Genomic DNA, 26,929 nt, shown 5'->3' on the forward strand with positions numbered 1-26,929 from the left:
GAGATGTAGTGGAGTAGAAGTAAAAGTATTGAAAATGTGTAAACTAAAAATACCTCAACATTGTACAGTAAGTACAGTACTTTAGTACAGGGGTTCTCAACCTGTGGGTTGAGAACCCAGGGGGGTCGCCAAATTATTTTGGGGGGTCCCCAAATTATTTTTGCAACTGAATGGCTGGAAAAGAGAAATGAAGAGTTTACATAGTACACATAGTACATGCCTAAACTTTCCTTAATGATTATATCTGGTTTCAGTATTTATTTATGATGTATTTTCACTATTATGGTTATTGTAGCGGTCAATTTGTATTGGGGAGACATTGCCAAAGCATTTCTGGGGGTCCCCAGCCAAAAACTGCTTTAGTACATGTACTCAGTTTCTTTCCACCACTGGTACCTTTCTCAGCCATGCTTCTTCGTTGTTCTCCAGGTCTATGAGATGCTGGTGGAAACCGGAGAGCTGGACAACACCTACATTGTGTACACGGCAGACCACGGCTACCACATCGGTCAGTTTGGGCTCGTGAAGGGCAAATCCATGCCGTACGACTTTGACATCCGAGTGCCGTTCTTCCTGAGAGGCCCCAACGTGGAAGCAGGAGCAGTGTAAGGCCATCCCAGTCCTATATATTTGTGTATAGAAGCAGGAGCAGTGTAAGGCCATCCAGTCCTATATATTTGTGTATAGAAGCAGGAGCAGTGTAAGGCCATCCCGTCCTATATATTTGTGTAGGAACCCCTTTTGGTGTTAGCATTATGCTATGCTTTAGCTATTGAAAAATAGCAGATCTACAAGCTCATAGCTCACCTACGAGTGGCGCGCTATGAGCTTGTAGGTCTGCTATTTTTGAAAAATCGAAGAACGACTGACATAGAAACATAGCTAGAGTCACAGCAGGTGACATCGTTTCCACAGAGCAATCGTGTCGCCGTTTTATGAAGACTCGGAGCTTTGTTGGAGTTACAAGGTTTATTCCAGGACACTGACGATATTCCACTCATTAGAGGCTCAGTCAATGATTCTGATTAATCCCACATGGTGCTGCCAGCCCAGCATACGTACCTGTTTTAAATAGCTTTTTTGCCACACTACATCATGTGCTATTCAGAGGATGACGTTTAGTTTTAATATGTGTGTGTGTGTGTGTGTGTGTGTGTGTGTGTGTGTGTGTGTGTGTGTGTGTGTGTGTGTGTGTGTGTGTGTGTGTGTGTGTGTGTGTGTGTGTGTGTGTGTGTGTGTGTGTGTGTGTGTGTGTGTGTGTGTGTGTGTGCGCGCGCGTGCGCGCGCGCGTGCGTGCGTGCGTGCGTGCGTGCGTGCGTGCGCGCGCGCGCGCGCGCTCGCGTGCACGTCTTTACTCTTTACTTACTCTTTAGTACCGCAAACATTTTGGTTTGCTCTTTTCTTTTGTTGATTTCTATGTACTGTTCTATTTTTATCTATTTCTAGGTACTGTCTTTGCTGCTCTGTTTCTTATTTCATCGTTGGTTCATCTTTGATTGTGATGTTCTTGTTTTATTCCTATTATTTCATTGTGCAGCACTTTGTAACAACTGTTTTGAAAGGCGCTTTATAAATAAAATGACCTTACCGTACCTCTTTAGGAACCCTCATCTGGTGCTGAACATCGACCTGGCTCCCACTATTCTTCACATTGCCGGACTGGACACGCCCCCGGACATGGATGGAAAGTCCATCCTTAAGCTGCTGGAACAGGAGAAGACTGGCAACAGGTTGGTCTACGGGACCATAATACAATTTCATAATCCAAAACCTTATACAATAAGAGCTTATTGTGTGCCATATCTGTTCAATCCCATTTATAAGCACTTTGAGCAAATAGAACGGATTGCTTTAAATTAACGGATTGCTTTCAGCTTTGAGACTTAAAACCGAGATACTTACAAGCTCTAATTAATCTCCTGTAGTTTAACGAATAATGTTGAATGGTGCATTTCCTCCCAGAGCAACTCATTACCCATGTAAGGTGTTATTAGAATGTCAGGCCATTTACTATAGAGGGTATGCGCATGCTTAAAGTGAATGACACATCGAGTGGCATAGAAACATGCAAAGTGAGTTTAACATTGTTTAATGTTGTTTAATACAATCAGATAGGACTTTTCTGTGTGGATGTATGGACTGTCAAGGCCAGAAAGTAGTTTTTTGCCACTCAGTAGGCATTCCTGCATAACTTCCTGGTTTGATGATGATGTCACGCGCATACCCTCTATTGATTAAAATATAATGCATACTGTGATATATAGTACAACACACCAGAATGGCTGTAAACAATGTATCTAAGGCATGAGATACTCTTACTCCTCAATGTTCCTGACCATAAGCATTAGATCGGTATCATAACACAAATAACAAAATGTTAGATCCTATTGGAAGAGACTGAGAGCAACAGAGAGGACAGAAATATTGGCTTTCAAGCTCCAAAAGAAGAGTTCTCAACACATTGCGTTCCTCCACGGTCCATAGCAGCCATACTTGACCCTTGCAAAGCTCACTGTGATCAACTTGCATAACGCTGACTTGTGTTTCTGTCAGCGAGTGCAACAGGCCATATGAATTCTATAAACCGTGTGCCGTTTTTGTTTTCCCAGATTCAAACCCAACCGGAAACCCAAAGTCTGGAGGGACACATTCCTGGTGGAGCGAGGGTAAGCTGGCATTCTTTATTCCCTTTCCACCCCTCAGGCAACACATCTCTGTCACTTCAGAACGCGTCCGTGTCACACGAGACCCGACAGAACATTACACTGAACCCAGAGACGTGTGATGAGGCCCAGTGGGTGCTTCTCCCTCACGCAGAATCCCAGCCTCGTTCGTTCCCCAGTTATTTGTTATCTGACAGACATTTCCCTGACCACACGTCGGCTTGGAAGGCAGGGACGGACGGCATAGGGCGGTTAGAAATATCCTTGTTTTTTTGCTTTTGCAGTTGGTTCTATAAACGGCTGGCACACTGTGACAGTTCACGCAAGAGGCGCTGACACAATGTGTAACAGGGCATTCTGCCTGCCGGTTGCGGAGGGGAAAACAAGCCAAGCCTTTGTCCTCGACGGGGGGGGGGGGGGGGGGGGGGGGGGGCCTGCGCTGCATATTCAGCACGCCACCGAGACGCTAAACTTGACATAGCCTGCTGTCCTTGCTCTGCCTGCAGACAGCCAGAGGATACATTACAGCAACACTGTGGAGCTAGACACGCAGAAAATAAACAAGGGCTGGCCAGGCTCGGGATGATGTTACCTGAGGAATGGCAGGAAGGCTCACACTCGATCCGCTCACAGGACGTGTCACAGCCCCCCCCAACCCCCTCCCCCCCCACCCACCCCCACCCCCGGTGCGGAATGCATCAGCCGAGCTATCGGCGGCACCTGCCTGTTTCTTCATGACCTGTTGTCTCTGTGTGGAATAGATCATGGCTCTCTCTCTCTTTATAGCACGTTTGTAATCCCAGCAAGTTCCTTTACTTAACCTGTCTTTTGCTGCCATCAGATATCTTTACATACTTCAAGAACATGACATGTCAGCATGTTCAGCCGCCTCTTTTAGTTCGCTCAACATGGCGAGCTAGCGCTAGCCCTAGGAGGAGTGAAATGTGTAATAATAACCAGGCTGGCACAAATACATTAACTTCTTCGTCTGTGGGGTCATTGCGATTGAAACAGAGGGCATCAGAGGACATGTCTCCTTATCATTGGTTTCGTCCCAGGATGTTACTGGCAATGGGCGTTAGTGATACCGTATATTACGTCTCGGCGGAGAGAAACACCCTGGGATAGTTCCTGTTTTCCCAAACCCTCCTTTCCTCAGAACACAGATGCTCTGCCATAATTCCCTTCTCCCATGCCACAGTTGTTTCTTTTCTTTTTTCCCTCTTTCAATTCTTTGCTCATGCGCTATAGAGCGTCGCAGTCCCGCCCCCTACCATGGCCCAGGAAATGATTCTCCGTTCATTTTCCTCATAGACATTTCAGAAAGTATTTATTTAAAGACGTTTACGCCGCGGACAAAGCCAACTCGAGTCGTGACAAATCATGACAACAAACACAATTTTTTGGGCCGAACAAATAATTAAAAAGAAGAAAAAAACGGCAGGTTACAACACTTTTTTTGTTGTTTTTCTTCTTTGTAATTATTTGTTTGATCCAAAATATTGTTTGTGTTGTCATGAGTTGTCACGACTCGAGTTGGCTTTGTCCGCGGCGTAACCGTCTTTAAATAAATACTTTAAGAAATGTCTATGAGAATAATGCATTGGGTTTCATTTCCTGGTCCAGGGTAGGAGGCGGGACTGCGACGCTCTATAGTGACTGCGTCAACATCTCCAGACACGTGTCTCCCAGGAGGTTAACTGGAGAACCAGTTAACTCTGCTGCTGCTGTTGGTGATCAGACACGTGTCTCCCGGGAGGTTAACTGGAGAACCAGTTAACTCTGCTGCTGCTGTTGGTGATCAGACACGTGTCTCCCGGGAGGTTAACTGGAGAACCAGTTAACTCCGCTGCTGCTGTTGGTGATCAGACACGTGTCTCCCGGGAGGTTAACTGGAGAACCAGTTAACTCCGCTGCTGCTGTTGGTGATCAGACACGTGTCTCCCGGGAGGTTAACTGGAGAACCAGTTAGCTCCGCTGCTGCTGTTGGTGATCAGACACGTGTCTCCCAGGAGGTTAACTGGAGAACCAGTTAGCTCCGCTGCTGCTGTTGGTGATCAGTCTCCCTGCATGTGGCTTATGTTTGTGTGACAGAGGAAATATCCGGCTGGTATCCGACTGCTGTGTACGAAATGAAAAGTCCATGACCCTTGACCTGTCGGGGGCTTTAGCTCTCGCTTTAATCCAACCTTCCATTAATCCACTGTGTTTATGAAGGCTGTCCAGCCGGGGCTCCGTTCCCCGAGTGCCGAGATTAGCCTCGGCGGAAACCTTCCACTCTGTTACTTAGACGCAGGAGTAACGGCGGCCCTCCGTCGTGCTCTGCGTCACATGCGGTAGCTAAAGTATTATTTTATCACTCTGTCATCGGCCCACGTGCTTTTGATGGAATGTGTTTTTAATGTCCTCCGGTTACTTTCCTAGTACCTTTGCCGTCGCAACCGGGCACTGACTGACAGCTGGGGGCCTTGCTCCGCTATTTGAGAAACCAATCATATCGGCATGCAGAGAGAGAGAGAGAGAGAGAGAGAGAGAGAGAGAGAGAGAGAGAGAAAAAAAAAAAAAAGAAGCAGCGATTTAATTCAGTTGCGCAGCCTCTAATGCCGCCGTCGGGGTGTTACACAGAAAACAACTGTTAGCTGTTTAATCACCCTTGGCTAGAAGCTAGAGAAAACAACCAGCCAGTGTGTGAACACTGGCTGTTTTCCCTTTGGCTCCGGTGTGCCAGACAGGATGGGACAGACAGGACAGCGGCTCTACTCTTGAAGGGGACAGCTTGTTCTTGTCGTGGTCGTCGCTCTGTCTGTGGGTCTCGAAACAGCCAGGACACTTTGGCAGAGAGCTGGCGTGTGTGCGTGTCTGTGTGCGTGTGTGTGTGCGCGCGTGTGCGTGTGCGGTGGGTGGGGACTCGAAGTTGGCATGGGATTTACCATAGACTTGGCTGGACCCGGTGGTGAAGGGGGCCAATGTGGTGCCAAGGTGAGGTCAAACAGCTTGGCCTTGGACTTTAGCACCGGTGAGAGGCTGAGCTGGGCTCCCGGCCTAGGGGCTGGCACACACAGGCACTGCATCACCACTCACAGGCTATTATCATGACGCACGCACGCGCGCACACACACACACACACACACACACACACACACACACACACACACACACACACACACACACACAACCTATCATCACAAAACATAGACCTGACATGGGCAGAACACTCCTTAGAGTAGACTGCTCAGTGTCGTGTAATATGTAATATATAATCTGTAATATGTAAGCCCCTGAATAAGTCCATTGTGTCATCACTGATTTAGATTTTCCACTGTTTCACTGTGTTGTGCAGAAAGATCGTGAGGAAGAAGGATGACTCGGTGAACACCCAGCATACCAACAGTCTTCCCAAATACAAGAAGGTTAAAGAAACCTGCCAACAGGATGAATTCCAGACGCCCTGTGAGCAGCCAGGACAGGTAAAACAACAGACAAACGCTCTGTCTCTGTCTCTCTCACACACACACACACACACACACACACACACACACACACACACACACACACACACACACACACACACACACACACACACACACACACACACACACACACCTATTTCCTAAAACCTTTGGGAACCCTTTGTGACAAGAAGGGAGTTGCCTTCATATCCACCAAGTCAAATTTCCTTGCTTTCTTTCCCCAAAGGCAACACAGGTACAAATCAATCATCAAAATCACCAAATGCTGGCATGTTAGCAGCCTGGTGGACCAGCGGTCTCTACAGAACCACAAGTCAAAAAGCCACTTACATCAATTTGTCCATAATTGGGCATTTTTGCACTGTTGTGTTGTAGACTAATTTGATGGGGCTTCCTTTCATCTCCGCCCATTAATTCTGAACCAGCATTAAGTGGTATGATGTGGCCAGGGAGCAGGCAGACCTGAACAATACAAATTGTTACAATCTTCAGGTAGCATTAAACGGCACGCAGAGGGTGTTTGAGGGGCTAACTAATGCGAACCAGAGCCTTTTTATTGCCATGTGCGTGTGTGTACATAACACTCAATCACTTATTAAATGCTACTAATGTGGCGATTGTAGATTTGCGTGTGTGTGACTGTGCGTGTGTGTGACTGTGTGCGTGTGTGTACTATAAATATTGTAGTGTGTTTGTGTACAGTACAGTACAGTGCACACACATTAATGTGTTGCTGCATAACATGGGGGTGGGGATTTTGGTCATAAAATGTCGCTCTGGCATGATTTAACAGAACCTCCTAGTGAGCAGGCTTGAACTGCGGTCAAGTGTTCCTCGCGCGCACACGCTTGCACACACACACACATGCGCACACACACACACACACACACACACACACACACACACACACACACCTCTCTGACATCTGCATCCCTCTCTTCTGGCCTGCACCACTAGCAGACAGTTGTGCGTGCGTGCGTGCGTGCGTGCGTGCGTGCGTGCGTGCGTGCGTGCGTGCGTGCGTGCGTGCGTGCGTGCGTGCGTGTCATAGGTGCATTTGTGTCTATGTATCATTGCCAACACGTCTCTTTGCCTGTATTGCTCATTTTCTCTCCCTATCTCTCCATGTATTACCTCCCTCCATGCAACCCTGACCCATGTTGATATAACAGCTCTGTTGGATCCACAAGTCGTTTGTCAGTGTGTGTGTGTGTGTGTGTGAGAGAGAGAGTTACACAGGAAACCCGATCTGCCTTACGGCCTTTTGTTTGGAGCCCTGTTCCCACACTCAACTCACTGATCATCTGCGCTATGCTCTGCAGATGCGTCTGGTCCGCTTAAAGCTAGCAGTACTGCTCACAGTAATTAAGCTCCAGCAAGGTTTTTTTGTGTGTGTGTGTGTGTGTTGTAACAGAATGTTACAACAGTGCACGGATGTGCGTGCACAGAATTACGCTGGTGACGCACTTGGCATGAACACATCCAGCAGAGCAGTGGGAGGGGGGTATGCGTGTGTAGGGGGGGGTTCCACGTTGTTTACAGATCCAATTCATCTCATGCGGTGGTTTTGGTTTATCTTTCTCACCACTCGTGGAGGCCATTCTTTCCCACACAGCCCCGTCTGGGACTAGCCTGATGTGTATGTCGAAAGCCGTTTTGTTCTCCGGGAGTCAAAATCAGAATCTGTGCAAAACGGAGGCCTTGTGATTTGGAAACCTTAGATTGTGCTTCACTGGCTCGTCAAAATATTGTTCGTGATCAAACTAGGATATGGTGAATACATTTCTCAAACTGATTCAACCACTTACACCCTATAGACGGTGCTCTCTTTTATTCCCTCCACACCAAATCTCTTAACCAAAAATAGGCAGCCTATAAACGCGACGTGTTCTGAGCTTGCAAACGTACAGTATTTTCACCAAATTAATGCCCAGAATAGGGACACTACGGTTCACGTGGGTACTAATAATGTCTCGATTTCAACTCAGTTTTTCCTACTTTCCTAAAAATCATACACTTTAAGCTCAAAACACCCAGGTGCGCACACGCGCCCAACCACACACACACACACACACACACACACACGCTCCCCCACTGTGCGTCAATGCTTTGCGTCTGTGTTTGTAACAGAAGTGGCACTGCATAGAGGAGATCACCGGGAAGTGGAGGATCCAGAAGTGTAAGGGCAGCGGCCTGAAGGAAAGCTCCAGGAAGCGCGTCCGCAGCCTGAGGCCGCGCAGCAGCTACGACGGTGGCCGGGACGGCGACTGCGACTGCGGGGAGGCCCTCTACAAGCCCGCCAGGGCCGGTGGTCGCCGCGGCCACCGCCAGTTCGGGCCCTCCTCCTCCTCCTCCTCCTCCTCCGGTCAGCGTAAGTGAAGCGCAGACATTTCTCGTGTTGCATGCAGACAACAATGTTTGGGGATGATTGGTCTCTGTGCTCTGTTGAAATCTTGATCTTTTGTTGGCTGCCTTTAGTCAAATAAAGTCAGATGACGTCAGTGCGAGGGCTGCGCGAACACAGGTGTGGAATGAGGAATAAAGCCTGTGGTTTTGGTTCAAAGGTTCTGCGCGGGCCAAGGGGCTTAGGAAGCACTCAATCCGCTATCAGACGCCTAAATCAACCACTCGAATCCAAATGCTTTCAAATCCCTTATCAAATATTTTTAAGATGAGTGGTGATGAAAAGAATCTGAATAGGTTTTTATTACAATCAGAGCCTAAACCAGTCCAGACTCCTTGGCTGAACTTTAAAATACATTTAAATAAAGCCGACTTGCAGAAGACTGAATGTGTTTATTTGTTTGTTTGTTTGTTTGTTTATTACTATTTTGTATGCATGTATTATTTTTTGATGACTGAATGTTTATAGCTGGCTCTTCTTTATTTAAATCTAGCACTAGTAGGCCTATAATACAAAGTTAAAAAAAAGTTATAAAAAAAGTTTTTTATAGTGTATGGTATGTATATTTTCCTTTTCTTTTTACATAAAATAATGTAATGCCATTAGGACAATAAATAGGACAATACATAGCATTGTATTGAATTATCCTCCAACTACTGTAGTATAGATAGACAACAGCTGCAGGGGGGAAATAAATGCATTCTTGTCAAGCTGTGTGCATTTTGGTGCGATTGATGCTTTGGCGCCATCTAGTGTAGCATGTAAGTGTTGCAACTGAACTAAGTACACTAGTATCTGAATCAACTGAGAATGATTGTCTCTGTGGAGCTTCAGTTGGGTAACCTGACTCCGCCAGATGGGGCAGCAGTTGGGTAGGGTTTACTCAATCAGGACAATTGAAATAGTGTCAGAAAAGTAATTAACCACATTTTGCAGATCAGCATGTTTGCAACATGTCACAACATAAGGCATTGTGAGCTTGTGGATTGGCTGAGATTTGGTGTAAAGGCAGAAAAAGTTGCAGGATTATGTGCAAACAAGCCATATTTGTCAATCAAAAAACTTTCTCAAGTTACTCAACTATCAAGGCTCATACATAGTCTGGATTTTCGGTGGTTAGGTGACCACCGAACTACAACATGACGTCACGAGCCGCAGTGAAGAGCAAGCCACCGCCACCGCTCCAGCCCTTCTCTCTGTTTTTACTCACCACCGCTCAACGTTATTTCAGCTCCGGTGGTCACCTCACCACCGGAGCGGTGGTCACCTCACCACCGAAAATCCAGACTATGAATGAGCTTTTAGGCTCTTGTTGTAAATGTCCTACAGTATGTCCCATCTTGCACCAAACAATAATAATTTAATAACAATGAACCTTCTTTTGCAGGTTATCGTCCTCGTTTTGTCCACACCAGGCCTGCCAGGTCTTTGTCTGTGGAGTTCGAAGGTCAGATCTATGATATAGACCTGCAGGCGGATGACCAGACGGCCGTCCGGCGCCGTGTCATCACAAAGCGCCACTATGAGCCGGCGGACCCAGACTTTGGCCTGGGGACAGATGACGGCTCAGAGGAGATGCTGGCTGATGACACCAACGCTGTGGGATACCCCAACTCCGTCAAGGTCACACACAAGTAAGATCTGCGTTTAACCCATTCTGGGCGGGAACCCCTTTTTGTGTTTTAAGCATTCTGTTCTACTTTAGCTATTGAAAAATAGCAGATCTACAAGCTCATAGCGCGCCACCGAGTGGCGCGCTACGAGCTTGTAGGTCTGCTATTTTTGAAAAGTCGTAGCGCGCCACCGAGTGGCGCGCTACGAGCTTGTAGGTCTGCTATTTTTGAAAAGTCGTGAAAATGTGGTGCAAATCTTTGAATATATATTTCAGAGCGAACATTTTTAACTAAAGTATTGGCTTCTGGGGAGGTCCCTGGAGCTACATATTTTGAGATGAGGGTCCGTGGCCCAATAGAGATAATTCTGGGGGTCCTTGACATGAAAAAAGTTGAGCACCACTGACATAGAAACATGGATTTTTCAGAAAAATGTTAGGATTTAGAAGCCTTTTTTTTCGACCTCAGTCCTCGAGATATTATTTTAACTTAGCTGCCTTCAGAAGTGTTTAATTATTGCCTGATTCTGTCCAGCGAGCTGTGTATTAAACAGAGTGTGAAATGTCTTCGTTGCAGGTGCTACATACTTATGAACGACACGATCCATTGCGAAAGAGAGATCTACCAGTCCTCCAAAGCCTGGAAAGACCATAAGAGCTACGTAGACCAAGAGGTGAGGGAAGCAAACCCGTGTCCTGCTGTAACATCATCACTGAAAGATACACCGTAGGGGTGGGACGATATGGGTTCCTCACGATACGATATATATCGCGATATTAGGCCCTCGATAACGATAATATCACGATATTCGATATATTGCGATATTTGCGATATATCGATATATTGTATGAAATCTCATCAACGATATATCACGATATCTGCAACTACAAAATACTTGGAACTGAAAAAATGCAGCATTTTTTATTCCCACAAAGCTGTTTGGAGACTTTGGACAAATCACCATCCAGTAATTCAGTACTTCTGGTTCCTGTGGAATCTGAGTGGGATTTGCTTTATTTTAGCTGTCATTTCCTCCTTTTCTAGACATGTTGTTCATCACTTCATTATGAACAACATTTCAAATTTCTAAACTAAAAATAAAAAATCGATATTTTAATAATCAATATCGATTATTTATCGCGGGACGACGTATCGATATATATCGCCATATCGATTTTTCAGCACACCCCTAATACACCGCCTCTGGCTGGGCACCGTGGTTTTAGCTCATGCGTGCCTTACCATTGGTTCGATGGTACTTTCCTAATTTAAGTTATGATTTTCAGATAGATTTTTCTTTACATCCACTCCAACTTCCTCTTCAAAGAGCATCCGCTAAATGCTTAGAATGTCAAAGCTGTCATTTTGATTACAAAAAGATCTGATTACATCGAATGAATGTGGAACAATATAATTCAAACAAGGGTACTTTTTACAAGAACTTCAAACGGGAATAAATCGAATCAAAGAGACAGGGAAGAAAAATAAGCAGAAAAATCTGTCCTTGTTCTAACTCCTGCATGTATAATTATCCTGTGTTTTATACTCCATTCCAGATTGAAGCACTTCAAGACAAAATCAAAAACCTCCGCGAAGTAAGAGGCCATTTAAAGAGGAGAAGACCAGACGATTGTAACTGTGACAAGAAAAGGTCAGTCATCTATACATTGACCACAGACATACAGTTGGGTGCCACCGATATTGTCCCTTATCATTTGACCCATTTAGGCCTGACCTCAATTTTTTTTTAAATCCTTCTAAATCCTTTTCTGAAATAAATATTTTCACGATTTTTCAAAAATAGCAGACCTACAAGCTCGTAGCGCGCCACTCGGTGGCGCGCTATGAGCTTGTAGATCTGCTATTTTTCAATAGCTAAATTATAACATAATGTTTAAAACACCAAAAGGGGTTCCCGCCCAAAATGGGTTAACTGTCCTTTTGCGCAGATCACGCAAACCTCAGCAAAAAGAAAAGGACAATATCGATGGCCTCCAACTGTACAGTACTTCCCCAAGTTCCCCCTCTTCTTCTTCCTTTGTGATGTTCTCACAGTATTCACACTTATTTCCAACTATAGCTTATCCCATTTTGACCTGAGATCAGATTAAAAAAATGTCTTCTACATCCTGACAGTTTTCTGAAAAAGCTATGTTTCTATGTCAGCCGTTCTTCGATTTTTCAAAAATAGCAGACCTACAAGCTCGTAGCGCGCCACTCGGTGGCGCGCTATGAGCTTGTAGGTCTGCTATTTTTCTTTTTTTTCAATTTACGTTTTATTGAATTTTAATCGAACATACATGACAACTGACAATTGACAATACATACAACCGAAAACAAAACAAGACAAGACAAGACAATATACGTACAATAAACACAAGGGGAGATATCTGCCTCTCTTCTCTATTGATGATCCTAATACATAAGTACCTCAAACAGGTGCATATACAGGTTAAACAGGTTTAACTGAATTTATACAAAATCAGGTCTTAAGGTAGAAACATGAGTAATCCATATAAACCAGTTATCTGTGAAGTAGATCTGCTATTTTTCAATAGCTAAAGCATAACATAATGCTAACACCAAAAAGGGGTTCCCGCCCAAAATGGCTTATTTTAGGCCTCACTCCAGATCCGTTTTAGAGTCCATGATAGATGAAGGTTTTCTCTCCCAGGACCTTAGTGTCTCTCTCTGTTTATTAAAACCAGCTACTATAGCAAAGGAGAGAGAAACAAGGCAGAGAGATTGAAGAACAAGAATCTCCAGCTCCATCCCTTTAAGTGAGTTCCTTTTCCCCTCCTACAAGTATTGGTTTGCCCCCCCCGTCCGTTCATGGTTATTCCCCTTTCCATGTTAACACATTTTGTGCCCAAAACGTCTGTGGACGTCTTGGGTATTACCGCACGTGCATAGCCCAAGACGTCTGTGGACGTCTTTGAAAAAAAAAAATATATATACAGTATATATATTTTTTTATTTTATTTATTTTTTTATTTTTTTATTAAAAAAAATCAGAAAAATCAAAACACTTTTTTTTTTATTTTTTTTTAACACGTGGTGCCAAAGTTTGTGTTTTCGCCATTGAGAATGCATTTGGCGTTTAAATTAAATAACTCAGAAACTATAAAACATTTCAAAGTAAAAAGTTCCAGCATGTGTCTCCACAGTCAGCTGAATTATACAAAATGTGAATGGATTTTCTAGGTGAAAGTGATTTTGGGCAGTTTTGCGTGGGCTCTCAATGTGTTAACCTGCACTCTCACCTTCCTGCAGCTGACACACATATTAAACACGGTGTCACACACACCCATCTAATATTCTAACTGCGTTTGACTGTTCCCTTTCCTGGTTGTAACATTATGTTAACGAGGTGACGTTTGATGCTAGTCAAGTCATACAATTTGCATGGTCGGCGTATGCTGATTTATTCCCCTGTGGCATCTTGTAAATGTCGTAACTAAACCTCACTTTTGTTTGTTGAATGACTTTGCAAGATCCCAGTTTACCTGACTGGTGTAGCGTGTGTGTGTGTGTGTGTGTGTGTGTGTGTGTGTGTGGGGGGGGGGGGGGGGGGGGGGGGGGGATGTATGAGGTAATGTGCTCTTGGGCAATAAAACTAATTATTTCTGAAACCCACACGTTTACCCGCAAGTTTACCACGAGCGCCTGTGTCCTCCAGTGGGGCATACATGCCAAAGCAACCACATAACGTCCTTGTTTACCTAACCTTTGTATGTGTGTGTTTGTGCACAACATGACGTGTGCATGTCTGGAAATGATCGTTCCGGGGCCCGCATGGAAAAGACAGGAATGATTCAGCGCAAGGGGAAGAAGTCAGTCAAGCCCTCAAACACAGTGATCAGCTTGCACTTGCGAAACATTGGGAATGGATTATGCCCAATACGAAGCAGCTGTTCAAATGCTGTCTCTGGTGTGTTCAGACAGCGGGGAAGAGGGTGACAGTGGCTCGAATGTCAAAGCCGGGGAACATTGGACATTAGTAAGAGCAAAAAAAGTAAACACACTGTCAAGTACTGGCATAAAGTTCTGGCCTTCTGGAAGTTCCCCTTCCACAGGGTCTGACTGTGGCTGTGGTTACTGGCATCGCAGGACAACGAGAGAATGATGTCAACATGTTGGGTGATTAGTCGTGTTTTCTGTCCAGCAGGGAGGCGGTGCAGGAAGTGGACGGGAAGGCCACGCTGTACAACGAGATCCGCAGGAGGAAGAAGGAGAGGAAGGAGAGGAAGCGACAGAAGAAAGGAGACGACTGCAGTCTGCCCGGCCTCACCTGCTTCACCCACAACAATGACCACTGGCAGACGGCCCCCTTCTGGAACTGTACGTAACTACACTGCACACTACACTGCACACATCAAACATCACCTCGTTAACATTTGCGGGCGGCTGTGGCTCAGGAGGTAGAGCAGGTCGTCCAATGATCCCTGGGTCGGCGGTTCGAATCCCGGCTCCTCCTGTCCACATGTCGAAGTGTCCTTGGGCAAGACACTAAACCCTACATTGCCTCCAATGAGTCGGTCAGTGTAAGCTTGCCACCATTGGTGTGTGAATGTGGGAAGTGAGGACGCTGGCGTCGACTGTTCGCCGCTTCACCTCTCAATGTATGAATGAATGAACCATTGTAAAGCGCTTTGAGCACTTGGAAAAGCAATTAATTACTGTCTTGATGCCGTTTTTGATGTATTACTAAAACAAAAATGTGAACTATTATGAATAATAATTACAATACACTGAGCGGTAGGATTTGGAAGCAGTAGCTGACCTTTGACCTGTGGTTGTCCTGCAGTGGGTGGGTTCTGTGCGTGCACCAGCTCCAACAACAACACCTACTGTTTGTAACCTTTATTCTAACCTGTGTCTGTCCTGCAGTGGGTGGGTTCTGTGCGTGCACCAGCTCCAACAACAACACCTACTGTTTGTAACCTTTATTCTAACCTGTGTCTGTCCTGCAGTGGGTGGGTTCTGTGCGTGCACCAGCTCCAACAACAACACCTACTGGTGCTTGAGGACCATCAACGAGACTCACAACACACTGTTCTGTGAGTTCGCCACCGGCTTCCTGGAGTACTTTGACCTCAACAATGACCCCTACCAGGTGAGATGATGACAACAATGCTGTGATTGATTGATTCGAGTTTTGCGTTGGCTATAAAAGAAAATCACACCCGAGTGGTGCAAATCCCCCCCATGTCACTTTGTGCCACGCTGCAAGCTTGTACATCTGCTATTTTTGAACATCTTTAAAGTGTGAGAACTACTAATTTAGAATCGGCCTCAGGTCTTAATGGGTTAAAAAGTATTTTGTTTTAAATTTCAAGTTTGAAATGAACAAAACCTGCCTAAAGATGATGTCACTGGTAGGCAAGGCAAGTTTCTGAACTGTCCACAGCCCTCCTTTTAGACAAAGACTGAATAGACATGTGTGAGCGTAATCAAACATTAATATGTGTCCCGTTTGCAGCTGACCAACGCTGTGTACGCAGTGGACCGGGACGTCCTCAACACCCTCCACGCTCAGCTGATGGAGATGAGAAGCTGCCAAGGCCACAAACAGTGCAACCCTCGTCCCAAAGGCCAGGATACAGGTACAAAACCAACGCCTTTTCTGCTTACCTCCTGTACCCATGCCCTCAAATATACAAGCAGATGGGTGGACTCAAAACTGGCTCAGTGGCCTGATTACTGTGGTTGTTGTAATGTTGTAAACTTTCAAGACAGCAAAGACTGAACGGGTTTTAGAAACAACAAATTGAAGCGTTATATCATCGTGTGTATTGGTTACACATTGGGCATGTGATGTTGGCTTGTGTAACGTCACTGTGGTTTGGTGGTATGTTTCCAATCTGGTTCAGTCTGAGCAGTTTGCGTCTGCATGCTGCATGTGAATGGGGGAGGGGTCGTCCACTCCCATGGATGGATGATGTATGCTGCCGTTTCAGGTGAAGGTCAAGGGGATCATCATCGTTTGACCCAACACACACACACACACACACACACACACACACACACACACACACACACACACACACACATACACACACTCTCATACAAGACACAAACTCATGGTTTTTCTTTCTCAGCTCTCATCCTAGCGCCTCCTGATCTCCTGTGACCTGTTGCCTGTCTGCACCACACACACACACACTTTTCTTTTTGTACTGAATTGCACCACACTATTCCACACAGATGTCCTGGTATACGGTTATAAAACAAGCACCCACTTAGCCCTTGCTATACCATTGTGTGTCCTGGAACAGAACCCCCCCCCCCAACCACATCCCCCCCCCACACTATGACTCACAAGTGTTATGTGATGTCATTTGGAGGTCACTGTCCTCCACACGGCTCTTGAGGCCGTCACTTCACATGATCATCATCGCCTTGATCAGCCAACATTATTATTTATTTCTTTAACCTCCATGGGGACCAAAATCCTGTCACGCCAAACCGCAGCAGACCTGTTAATAAGTAACGTTGCCGTAGTGATCTATAAGGCTGAGTGCTGCTGTGTGTGTGTGTGTGTGTCTATGTAGCAAGAGCTGGTGGTCTTGTTTATGTCCAGAGGACCAAAACAAAAATCCCTCCATGTCAGTAATTATAAGAGCTGGAGAGAGAGTGGACAATCATAGTGGCCAAGCATGTCTCTCAGACAGACGGCGTGCGTTTGAACACTGGCACGTCGTCTTCCAAACGCTGCCAGCAATGACTCTCACGTGGCAGCCCTGAAATCTGTTACCAGCGCTGGCCTGTTACCAGCGCTCTTTGGGCCTGGGTCACCTGCCAACTCCCCCGAACCCATGGAATTGTTATTGCGGTTACACAGAGCAGTGTTTTCATTGGAAGGGGGAGATTGTCAGAAAGTGAAACGGTCTGGTGAATTGGACCCAGCAATAACTTCCATCTATTTGTGGCGTGTGACTCATGCACTGGACATCATCGTCACCTGATTGAATGGCTTGAAGGCATTCTGCCTTCAAGGGAACACACCCCCCCCTCCCCCCCCCTCCCCCCAGCCCCCTCCCCACCACCATTGAACTTCTCACTGCTCCAATCACTCCCATCTGATACGACCTCATCTTTCTGTACAACCCAATCAAAGGAGACCTCATCGTTTCCTCCCTGCAGCCGTATCTCTACCTCCCTCGCATCCTTATTCCCATCTCGTGGCCTCTCTTCATCCAATAATTGCATTTCTCCGTAGGGAGTCGAAGCTGTGCATGAAGGAATCCTCAATGTGAATGTCGTATCCCTATCTACCCCCCCCCTGACCACCCACTATCTCTTCGATTCAAAGCATTAACATTCAATTGCTTTTATTTTCCTGATCAGGAGGTAAAGATGGAGGAAGCTATGAGCCACACAGGTATCCAAACCTTTTATATTTCTCTTCAGTGGCTTTCTTTAACACATGCATGGGCCAAAACCTGCCTCATATTCCCACTAATATCCATCCGTCGGAGTTGCCAGCGCTTTTGATCTGTGGCTGCATGCTGGGGACGCACCGCTAACAAATCACCACTGACCTGTTTTGATTCTGTTTTTTTCTCTTTTGATTGAAGCAGCTTCCATTGTCGCCATTTCTACGGGCATTTTATATCTACTGTATTGTGGCAAAAAAAAAGTCATTCGCGGCCACTGCAACAGGCAGAACACTCATACCAGCTGGTTCATTTGCACAGTAAACTCGTTCACTCCTGCTTTTTATTAGGGATGTCCCGATACACTTTTTCCGCTTCCGATCCGATCCCGATACCTCAATTTCAATTCGATACCGATACCGAATACCGATACCAGTGTCGTGATTTCATGTTGTGTTTATAGCTATCTAGCTATATATCTCGTGTTGTGTTTATAGCAGACTCCTCACTCAAATGTGCACTTGCAGTTTGGGCAACTCCAAAGCAAACTCCACATGCCCCAACATTTTATTTACCTGCCATAGTGTCAACCCCTTACCCCTGTGTCGATACCGATATGACCCGATATGACAAATAAGGGCCGATCCGATACTTTTCCCGATACCGATACAGTATCGGGACATCTCTACTTTTTATTTTTTTATTTATTCATTGCATCGCGGCTCAAGCGAGCCTAGTGTCTGTGGACTCAGTTGAGCCTGTGGCTAAGTTCTGTATAGCTATAGCATGAGTGACTGAAAAACGAATTTGTATACCTGTATATCCAGATAAAGTTGCTCTGAAACTGTTCTTTCAACTGAGCTCCACCCTAAACCTAAAATGCACGTGAATGCAAATGCATGGAATCATCATGGCATCAACTCCGTCATCATCTCTGCATCATTCCACAATTCACACATTGGTTCATTCAACATCACCCTTTCACGCCAGCCATATCCACAGAACATACATAGCCATCACCATCCGAATGACCCTTCATTTGTTTTCTACTCATGGCATCAGCTAGTGGTAGTATCTATGGACACTTGAGTTGACCTCTCTGTCCTGTCGCTGACCCTTTTGACCTTTGTTTCTGGTCACCTGCTTACCAGGCAACAGCAGCATCGAAAATGGTCAAAGAGGAGACCGAGCTTCTCCTATCTGTGAGTCTCTGAGTCTCTGTCAAACCCTCTCCACTCCTCCTTCGTCTTACACTAGACCAGTGGTTCTCAAACGTTTTTAATTTCAAGGACCTGCATTACTCTGAGAATGTACATATTTGTACACTCTCAAGGCTCATACATAGTCTGGATTTTCAGTGGTTAGGTGACCACCGAACTACAACATGACGTCACGATCCGCGGTGAAGAGCAAACCACCGCCACCGCTCCAGCCCTTCTCTCTGTTTTTACTCACCACCGCTCAACGTTATTTCAGCTCCGGTGGTCAGCTCACCACCGGAGCGGTGGTCACCTCACCACCGAAAATCCAGACTATGAATAGGCCTTCAGAGTTACAGAGCTGTAACGGTCCATTTAGAATACCCTCAAGGTAACCCGAGGGTCCCCGGACCCCACTTTGAGAACCACTGTATTAGACACTACAGTAGTTAGTAGTGGTAGTTACAGGAACATTGATCAGCCAAGAGACAACAGTATTGATTCTCTGTGCTCAGTTTAGTGTGATATATTTCATTTTCCTCTATCGGCTGCTAATCTATTGACATCCAATGTAATTTAAGCCTTTTGCTTTAATTGTGTTTTGATTTGCTTTCCTCAATATAATATAGTGTTTGTCTTTTGTTCTTGGGATGAACCACTCAGCCGACAGACATTCTCTTATTTCTTCTGAAAATTCTCCTTTTTTGCAGAAGTTCATCATGTTTTTTCCCCTTTACTCCTTTTTTGATTCTTTAATTTCAGGTTGCCTCTAGATGTTTATTTCATTCCAACTCAGGCCAATAATAAGCTACTCATGCCATTACTTGTTCTGTGCTGAAATGTAGACAGCGTTTCATTTATTTTTATTTTTAAATCATGCAACACAAAATAACTGGATGGGAAATGTTTTTTCTTTTATTTATTTTTTGGCTTGATGTTTCCAAGGCAGCATGTGTTTGTTGCACTACTCTCGGCTTCGCCATAGTGTGGGTGCTGTGTTTAACTAGTAATGCTGCTTCAGTGTGTGTGTGTGTGTGTGTGTGCGTGTGCGTGTGCGTGAGTGCATGCGCGCACGTTTGTGTGTTTGCGCGCGCATGCATGCCCGTTGGAAGCTGGCTGCCATAGTGAAAGGCAAAGCCAGGAGCTGGACGTGACTGCATGCCATCTGACCAGACTTTAAAACCAGCTCCCTGTTGTATATACTGCTGAACTCTCCTTCCATCATAACCCTAACTGGTTCTATGTCTCTCTCTCTCTCCGCAGAACACAGCCAATATGGGATGGACGACAAGGTTAAGCTTCCTAATTTGACGGAGGAGGAGGTGGATTGGCAGGGACTGGAGGATCTGTATAGCATCAACGAGAGCCTGTACGAGTACAGGCCCGACTACTACGGCCCCAGCCCGGACGACTGGGACACCTTCCAGAAGGATATAGATCATATGTTTGCACTGCGACACATTTTAAACAAACTCAACCGAACCCATACACTTGTCCACGACCCCTCCCTGGCAGACCTGGGCTCCGGGGCCGGGGGTGGGGGCCTGGAGGAGGGCAGCGGAGGAGAGGCGTGGCCCACGGTGAAGGAAGCGTGGCCAGGGCCGGTCAGACCAAACCAGGCGAGTGCCACAGCTGGCCGCACCACCACCCCCGCTCCCAGCACGCCACCGCCAGCCACACCCAGGCCCACACCCACGAGGAGACTGGAATCTGCTGCGAACGACCTCCCCGAGAGGCCAATAGGCCGACTCGGAGCGTCCTCTGCGACATCGGCACCCAGGAGGCGAGGGGCCGCCGCCGCTCGCGGCGACACGTGGACCCGGCAGCTGGAGGAGATGGACGGAGAGGAAGGGGATTTCAGCGGGAACGGGATGACGGAGCTGGAGACGCGGCACGGCGGCGTGCTGCGGGCGCTGCAGCAGCAGCAGCTGCTGCCGGAGCCCAACTCCCATCCTAGCCTGGAGGCTGAGGATGAGGACCAAGACATATTCCAGTCCCAGGGCTACCTCCCTCTCTCCCCACAGACACGTAGGCCCGAGGTGCCGGCCAGCGCCAACACCCACACACAGACTAGAACCCCACCGAGTGCAGGGGGGGCGCTGCTCTCGACCCTGGACTATGAGGGCAGTGGCTCCCAGCCTCAGCCCTCCAATCAGGCCCCGTGAGACAAGACGCATGGCAGCCATTGGACGGCCGCTTGTCACACAGAGACACCGGGATTGGAAGAACGAGCTCGCCAAGAGTGGCGGCGAGTGATGTCACTCGGTCGAAAGTCAGAGCTGTAATAATGAGTATTAAAGTTATTGTTGTTTATTTTTTTACAGGCGCTTTCATTCATTAGTAAAAGAACAGTGTTATGTTTTTTTCTTCCAAATATATATTTAGAAAAGACAAAAGCCTTAACGCAGCTACAGTAAGATTAAATATTGGAAGTTATTTTAATTCCAGATGGACACCGGCAGTTACATATTACTGTATATACTGTGTACACAGTATGTCTGTTATATATGTATGCCATATATACAATGTATATATATGTGTATATACTGTAAATATACTGTGTGTGTGTGTGTGTGTACGTGTGTGTGTATATATACCAAACCCTCCCTGGCAGAGGGATATGTATGTATATATATAATATATATATATATATAACACACACACACACACACACACACACACACACACACACACACACACACACACACACACACACACACACACACACACACACACTGTATATTAGAATGGTGAAACCATTTCAGCATCTGAATGGATAGCATTAGACTATGTTCAGGTACATGTAGTCTTGGAACAGACTATTCATAAATTATTATAAATGTAACCACTCACCATTCAGAATGCCAACAGTTGAGCCCCCAAATGCACTTTTGAACATTTTTGGCTTTCCACGGCGACACTACCCCTAACACTGTGGCTTTATTACCCCATTTTAGGCGGGAACCCCTTTTGGTGTTAGCATTATGTTATGCTTTAGCTATTGAAAAATAGCAGATCTACAAGCTCATAGCGCGCCACTCGGTGGCGCGCTATGAGCTTGTAGGTCTGCTATTTTTGAAAAATCGAAGAACGACTGACATAGAAACATAGCTTTTTCAGAAAACTGTCAGGATTTAGAAGACATTTTAGTAATTTTTTGGTCAAAATGGGTTAATAAAGGTGTCCACTGATTTTTCTTTTTCTTTTCTTTTTGAAATTATTACTACTATTATTATTATTTTTAACACTAAGAGGGAAAACTGGACAGTTTGTAAAAAAATTACAAAATGCACAAACAAATGTGTAGCATTTTTGATTGATTTAAATATAATATAATTTCCCTTTTGTTCAGTGAACAAAAGGGAAATGCGTATTATGTTCACATGGTTTTGTTTGTGCGTTCAAGCCTGTTTCCTGCAGGCTGAACTAGAATCTGCAAATAGTAATTATTAGCTTCTGCTTCATAGTATCATGTCATACAGTCATTTTGATTGGCTGACTATTCAAATTGCCCAAATTCTGTAAGCACAGTCCGTCGGGTAAAGAAAAAAAGGTGAATGCAACAGCACGATCTCTTGTTCTGTAGGTTATATTTCATTTGAACAAATTTGCAGATTAGCAGACCTATGCAGCTGTGTACTGTACGTACACACAATTGAGAAGATAACGATACGTGTAACTCTTTTTTTAAATCAGTCTTGTGCTGTACAGTATGTTGTAGTGCTTTGATAATCATAAGTATGTTGTTGTTGCACATGGCCAATTCACTTTGAATGTATAGTTGCATAAACATGTACAGCTTTGTCTATTACAATATAGCAACTACAGTATTTACACAGTGGGAATTGCATGCAACGAAATATTCCAAGGCCATTGTTCAAAGACATGTCATTGACTACATTCATCTACTATCTATCTGCTTTCAGTCCTTGCACCAAAGGTTGGTAGTACTGTCATGTGTGTGTGTAGAAGTGCTACAACTCCCTTTGTTCACATGCATGGTTTTGTTTGTGCGAGTCAGCCTGTTTCCTGACTGAACCAAGGATAGTCTAAGAAGGATGAGACGCGAAGACCGTACGGGCGACGCCATGTTGCTTTGGAAGGAAAGAAACATGCGCAGTTGAGACCAAGGAAGCTGAACGCGGAAGTGTTGGCTGCATATAGCCCATTGCGCATGTTTCTTTCCTTCCAAAGCAACATGGCGTCGCCCGTACGGTCTTCGCGTCTCATCCTTCTTAGACTATCCTTGGACTGAACTAGGAAGTCAGGAAAGCCTCAAAGCTGTCAAGAATAAATTTGTCCAACCTTTACAGTGACCATTTCAAAGTTATTTTCACCTTTTGGGTCATTCCTGATTGCTCTTTATGTATATGATCACTGATCTAGGGGTCATAGATCAAATATGTCCACTTTGTCCAAGGTGTTCCACAAGTGCCAGATAGCCGGACATTAAAACATCTATAGTTACTTGTGCAAGCAGAGCGAGCAAGTACTGCCATCGGCTTGGTATGTAATAATGAATTGCATTTTTATAGTGAATTGCATTTTTATAGCGCTTTTCCAAGTGCTCAAAGCGCTTTACAATGGTTCATTCATTCATACATTGGGAGGTGTATGTCCACCGCCCAATAAGGGACCACTATTCTTGATGACGTAACTAGGGAACGTGTGGTGATCGGCTGGGTATGTGCGTGCGTGCGTGCGTGTATGTCGGGGTAAGAATGGTGGTCCCTTATTGGCTGTTGATGGTGACGTAACTAAGGTACGTTTCAAGGTTGATATAAGGTCAATAACGGGTCTAAAAGATTTAGAACAGCAGTTGTAATAGACATTAGTTAGTAGCAGTACTTGCGCGCTCTGCTTGCGTACAAGTAGGCCATGTATGGCCTAGCCTGGCTAATAAGCCAGACTCAAATTTGGTCTGGCTTATTAGCCAGGCTATGTATGGCCTACTTGTGTGCAAGGTGCAAGTTGGCACCTTGACAGAGTGCATTTCTACTAGTTTTTTTGGATCAGTGACTGAATGTGGTTGACAAGACACATTTTACAAATATTATTTTAAAGTTATCAGGTTTGTTAAAATGTATCCTGTAGTCATGTGGGTTTCATGTCATGTAAATTACAGAATGTGCCTGAAAATGCTGTAAAGATATTGAACATATTTTATCCACTTGAAGTACATGTCAAGTTCAAGACCACCATTAAGCAATTTCCATTCTCCAGACGAAAATCACTCCGAGACCATGGTCTCGGAGTGATTTTTGTCTTTTTTTCAAATCCTCAAAATTGATGAAAAATGGCATGCTATAGTATGCCGTCTGAGTCCATGGGCTGAACTTGAACCCACGACCTGTGGCTCACATAGACATCAGCTTATCTCAGAGTGCCACCATGCTCTCTGAGAATCTCCTCAGCTTTCCATCTCTCTTCTGGATGTTATTCTCCAAAACATGCTGCAGAGTGAAAGTAGGAGGAACTCAGCTGGATTTGAACTCACAACCTCTGGCTCACATGGACGTCATCTTAACAAGGGTGCCACTGAGCTCTCAGTGATTTTTAGGTTGTAAGTTGTTCTTCTTGGTGTCACTTTTCAAACGGGGCCTTGGGATCATGTACAGAGCATTTGAATGGTGCTGTGCATCAAAGGTGTCTTTAGTGCTTTTAAGTGTTATCGTGGATGTTAATCAGATAATACAGAGGAGAAACCATGACAGGACACAGACAGCCTCCCCATTGGTGGATGTGAACCTGGCAGCCAGCCCAGGTGTGTTCTGGTCCTGTTGATTGAGCTGAGAAGGACCTATAAAACTTCAAGGTTTATAGGTCCTTCTCAGCTCAATCAACAGGACCAGAACACACACTCGTTACTTTTCTTCCAGTTTATTATACTCGTCGTCACGCTACTAGTCCTACATACTTACACCTAGAAACCCCATTCAAACCTACTCGAACAGCATACTATAGCATGCCGTTTTCCATCATTTTTGAGGATTTAAAAAAAAGACGAAAATCACTCCGAGACCATGGGCTATAGCCCATCGTCTCGGAGTCATTTTTGTCTTTTTTTCAAATCCTCGTTTTTCATCATTTATGACCATGGGCTATAGCCCATATCGGACGGCATACTATAGCATGCCGTTTTCCATCATTTTTTAGGATTTTAAAAAAAGACGAAAATCACGCCGAGACCATGGGCTATAGCCCATCGTCTCGGAGTCATTTTCGTCTTTTTTTCAAATCCTCGTTTTTCATCATTTATGATCATGGGCTATAGCCCATATCGGACGGCATACTATAGCATGCCGTTTTCCATCATTTTTGAAGATTTGAAAAAAAGACGAAAATCACTCCGAGACGATGGGCTATAGCCCATGGTCTCGAACGGCATTCTATAGCATGCCGTTTTGCATCATTTTTGAGGATTTGAAAAAAAGACGAAAATCACTCCGAGACCATGGGCTATAGCCCATCGTCTCGGAGTCATTTTCGTCTTTTTTTCAAATCCTCGTTTTTCATCATTTATGACCATGGGCTATAGCCCATATCGGACGGCATCCTATAGCATGCCGTTTTTCATCATTTTTGAAGATTTGAAAAAAAGACGAAAATCACTCCGAGACGATGGGCTATAGCCCATGGTCTCGAACGGCATACTATAGCATGCCGTTTTGCATCATTTTTGAGGATTTGAAAAAAAGACGAAAATCACTCCGAGACGATGGGCTATAGCCCATGGTCTCGAACGGCATACTATAGCATGCCGTTTTGCATCATTTTTGAGGATTTGAAAAAAAGACGAAAATGACTCCGAGACGATGGGCTATAGCCCATGGTCTCGTCTGAGTCCATGGGCTGAACTTGAACCCACGACCTGTGGCTCACATAGACATCAGCTTATCACAGAGTGCCACCATGCTCTCTGAGAATCTCCTCAGCTTTCCATCTCTCTTCTGGATGTTATTCTCCAAAACATGCTGCAGAGTGACAGTAGGAGGAACTCAGCTGGATTTGAACTCACAACCTCTGGCTCACATGGACGTCATCTTAACAAGGGTGCCACTGAGCTCTCAGTGATTTTTAGGTTGTAAGTTGTTCTTCTTGGTGTCACTTTTCAAATGGGGCCTTGGGATCATGTACAAAGCATTTGAATGGTGCTGTGCATCAAAGGTGTCTTTAGTGCTTTTAAGTGTTATCGTGGATGTTAATCAGATAATACAGAGGAGAAACCATGACAGGACACAGACAGCCTCCCCATTGGTGGATGTGAACCTGGCAGCCAGCCCAGGTGTGTTCTGGTCCTGTTGATTGAGCTGAGAAGGACCTATAAAACTTCAAGGTTTATAGGTCCTTCTCAGCTCAATCAACAGGACCAGAACACACACTCGTTACTTTTCTTCCAGTTTATTATACTCGTCGTCACGCTACTAGTCCTACATACTTACACCTAGAAACCCCATTCAAACCTACTCGAACAGCATACTATAGCATGCCGTTTTCCATCATTTTTGAGGATTTAAAAAAAAGACGAAAATCACTCCGAGACCATGGGCTATAGCCCATCGTCTCGGAGTCATTTTCGTCTTTTTTTCAAATCCTCGTTTTTCATCATTTATGACCATGGGCTATAGCCCATATCGGACGGCATACTATAGCATGCCGTTTTTCATCATTTTTGAGGATTTGAAAAAAAGACGAAAATCACTCCGAGACGATGGGCTATAGCCCATGGTCTCGAACGGCATACTATAGCATGCCGTTTTCCATCAGTTTTGAGGATTTGAAAAAAAGACGAAAATCACTCCGAGACGATGGGCTATAGCCCATGGTCTCGGAGTGATTTTCGTCTTTTTTTCAAATCCTCGTTTTTCATCATTTATGACCATGGGCTATAGCCCATATCGGATGGCATACTATAGCATGCCGTTTTTCATCATTTTTGAGGATTTGAAAAAAAGACGAAAATCACTCCAAGACGATGGGCTATAGCCCATGGTCTCGAACGGCATACTATAGCATGCCATTTTGCATCATTTTTGAGGATTTGAAAAAAAGACGAAAATCACTCCGAGACCATGGGCTATAGCCCATGGTCTCAGAGTCATTTTCGTCTTTTTTTCAAATCCTCGTTTTTCATCATTTATGACCATGGGCTATAGCCCATATCGGACGGCATACTATAGCATGCCGTTTTCCATCATTTT

General features: G+C 45.1%; 1 protein-coding gene across 4 annotated transcripts; it reads left to right on the top strand.

The window, feature by feature from the left end:
- Nucleotides 1–438: 438 nt before the first annotated feature.
- On the top strand, nt 439–21,521 carry sulf1 (sulfatase 1; the record flags this gene model as incomplete). 4 transcript variants are annotated; one of them, XM_079488993.1, is made up of 13 exons in its annotated part: nt 439–605; nt 1,602–1,730; nt 2,610–2,666; nt 6,004–6,130; nt 8,264–8,504; nt 9,925–10,171; nt 10,727–10,823; nt 11,707–11,801; nt 12,859–12,930; nt 14,316–14,491; nt 15,124–15,266; nt 15,633–15,756; nt 19,992–21,521. In XM_079488993.1, the coding sequence occupies 13 exons, from the start codon at nt 439–441 to the stop codon at nt 20,891–20,893; spliced, it is 2,577 nt and encodes an 858-aa protein (XP_079345119.1). In that variant the 3' UTR covers nt 20,894–21,521. The 4 variants fall into 4 exon arrangements, with proteins under 4 accessions (XP_079345119.1, XP_079345120.1, XP_079345121.1 ...); XM_079488994.1 differs by having other exon boundaries at nt 14,319–14,491; XM_079488995.1 differs by lacking the exon at nt 12,859–12,930.
- Between the last annotated feature and the right edge of the window lie 5,408 nt (nt 21,522–26,929).

The sequence above is a fragment of the Electrona antarctica genome (assembly GCF_951216825.1).
Source record: "Electrona antarctica genome assembly, chromosome: 20".
In the NCBI taxonomy this organism is placed as follows: Eukaryota; Metazoa; Chordata; class Actinopteri; order Myctophiformes; family Myctophidae; genus Electrona; species Electrona antarctica.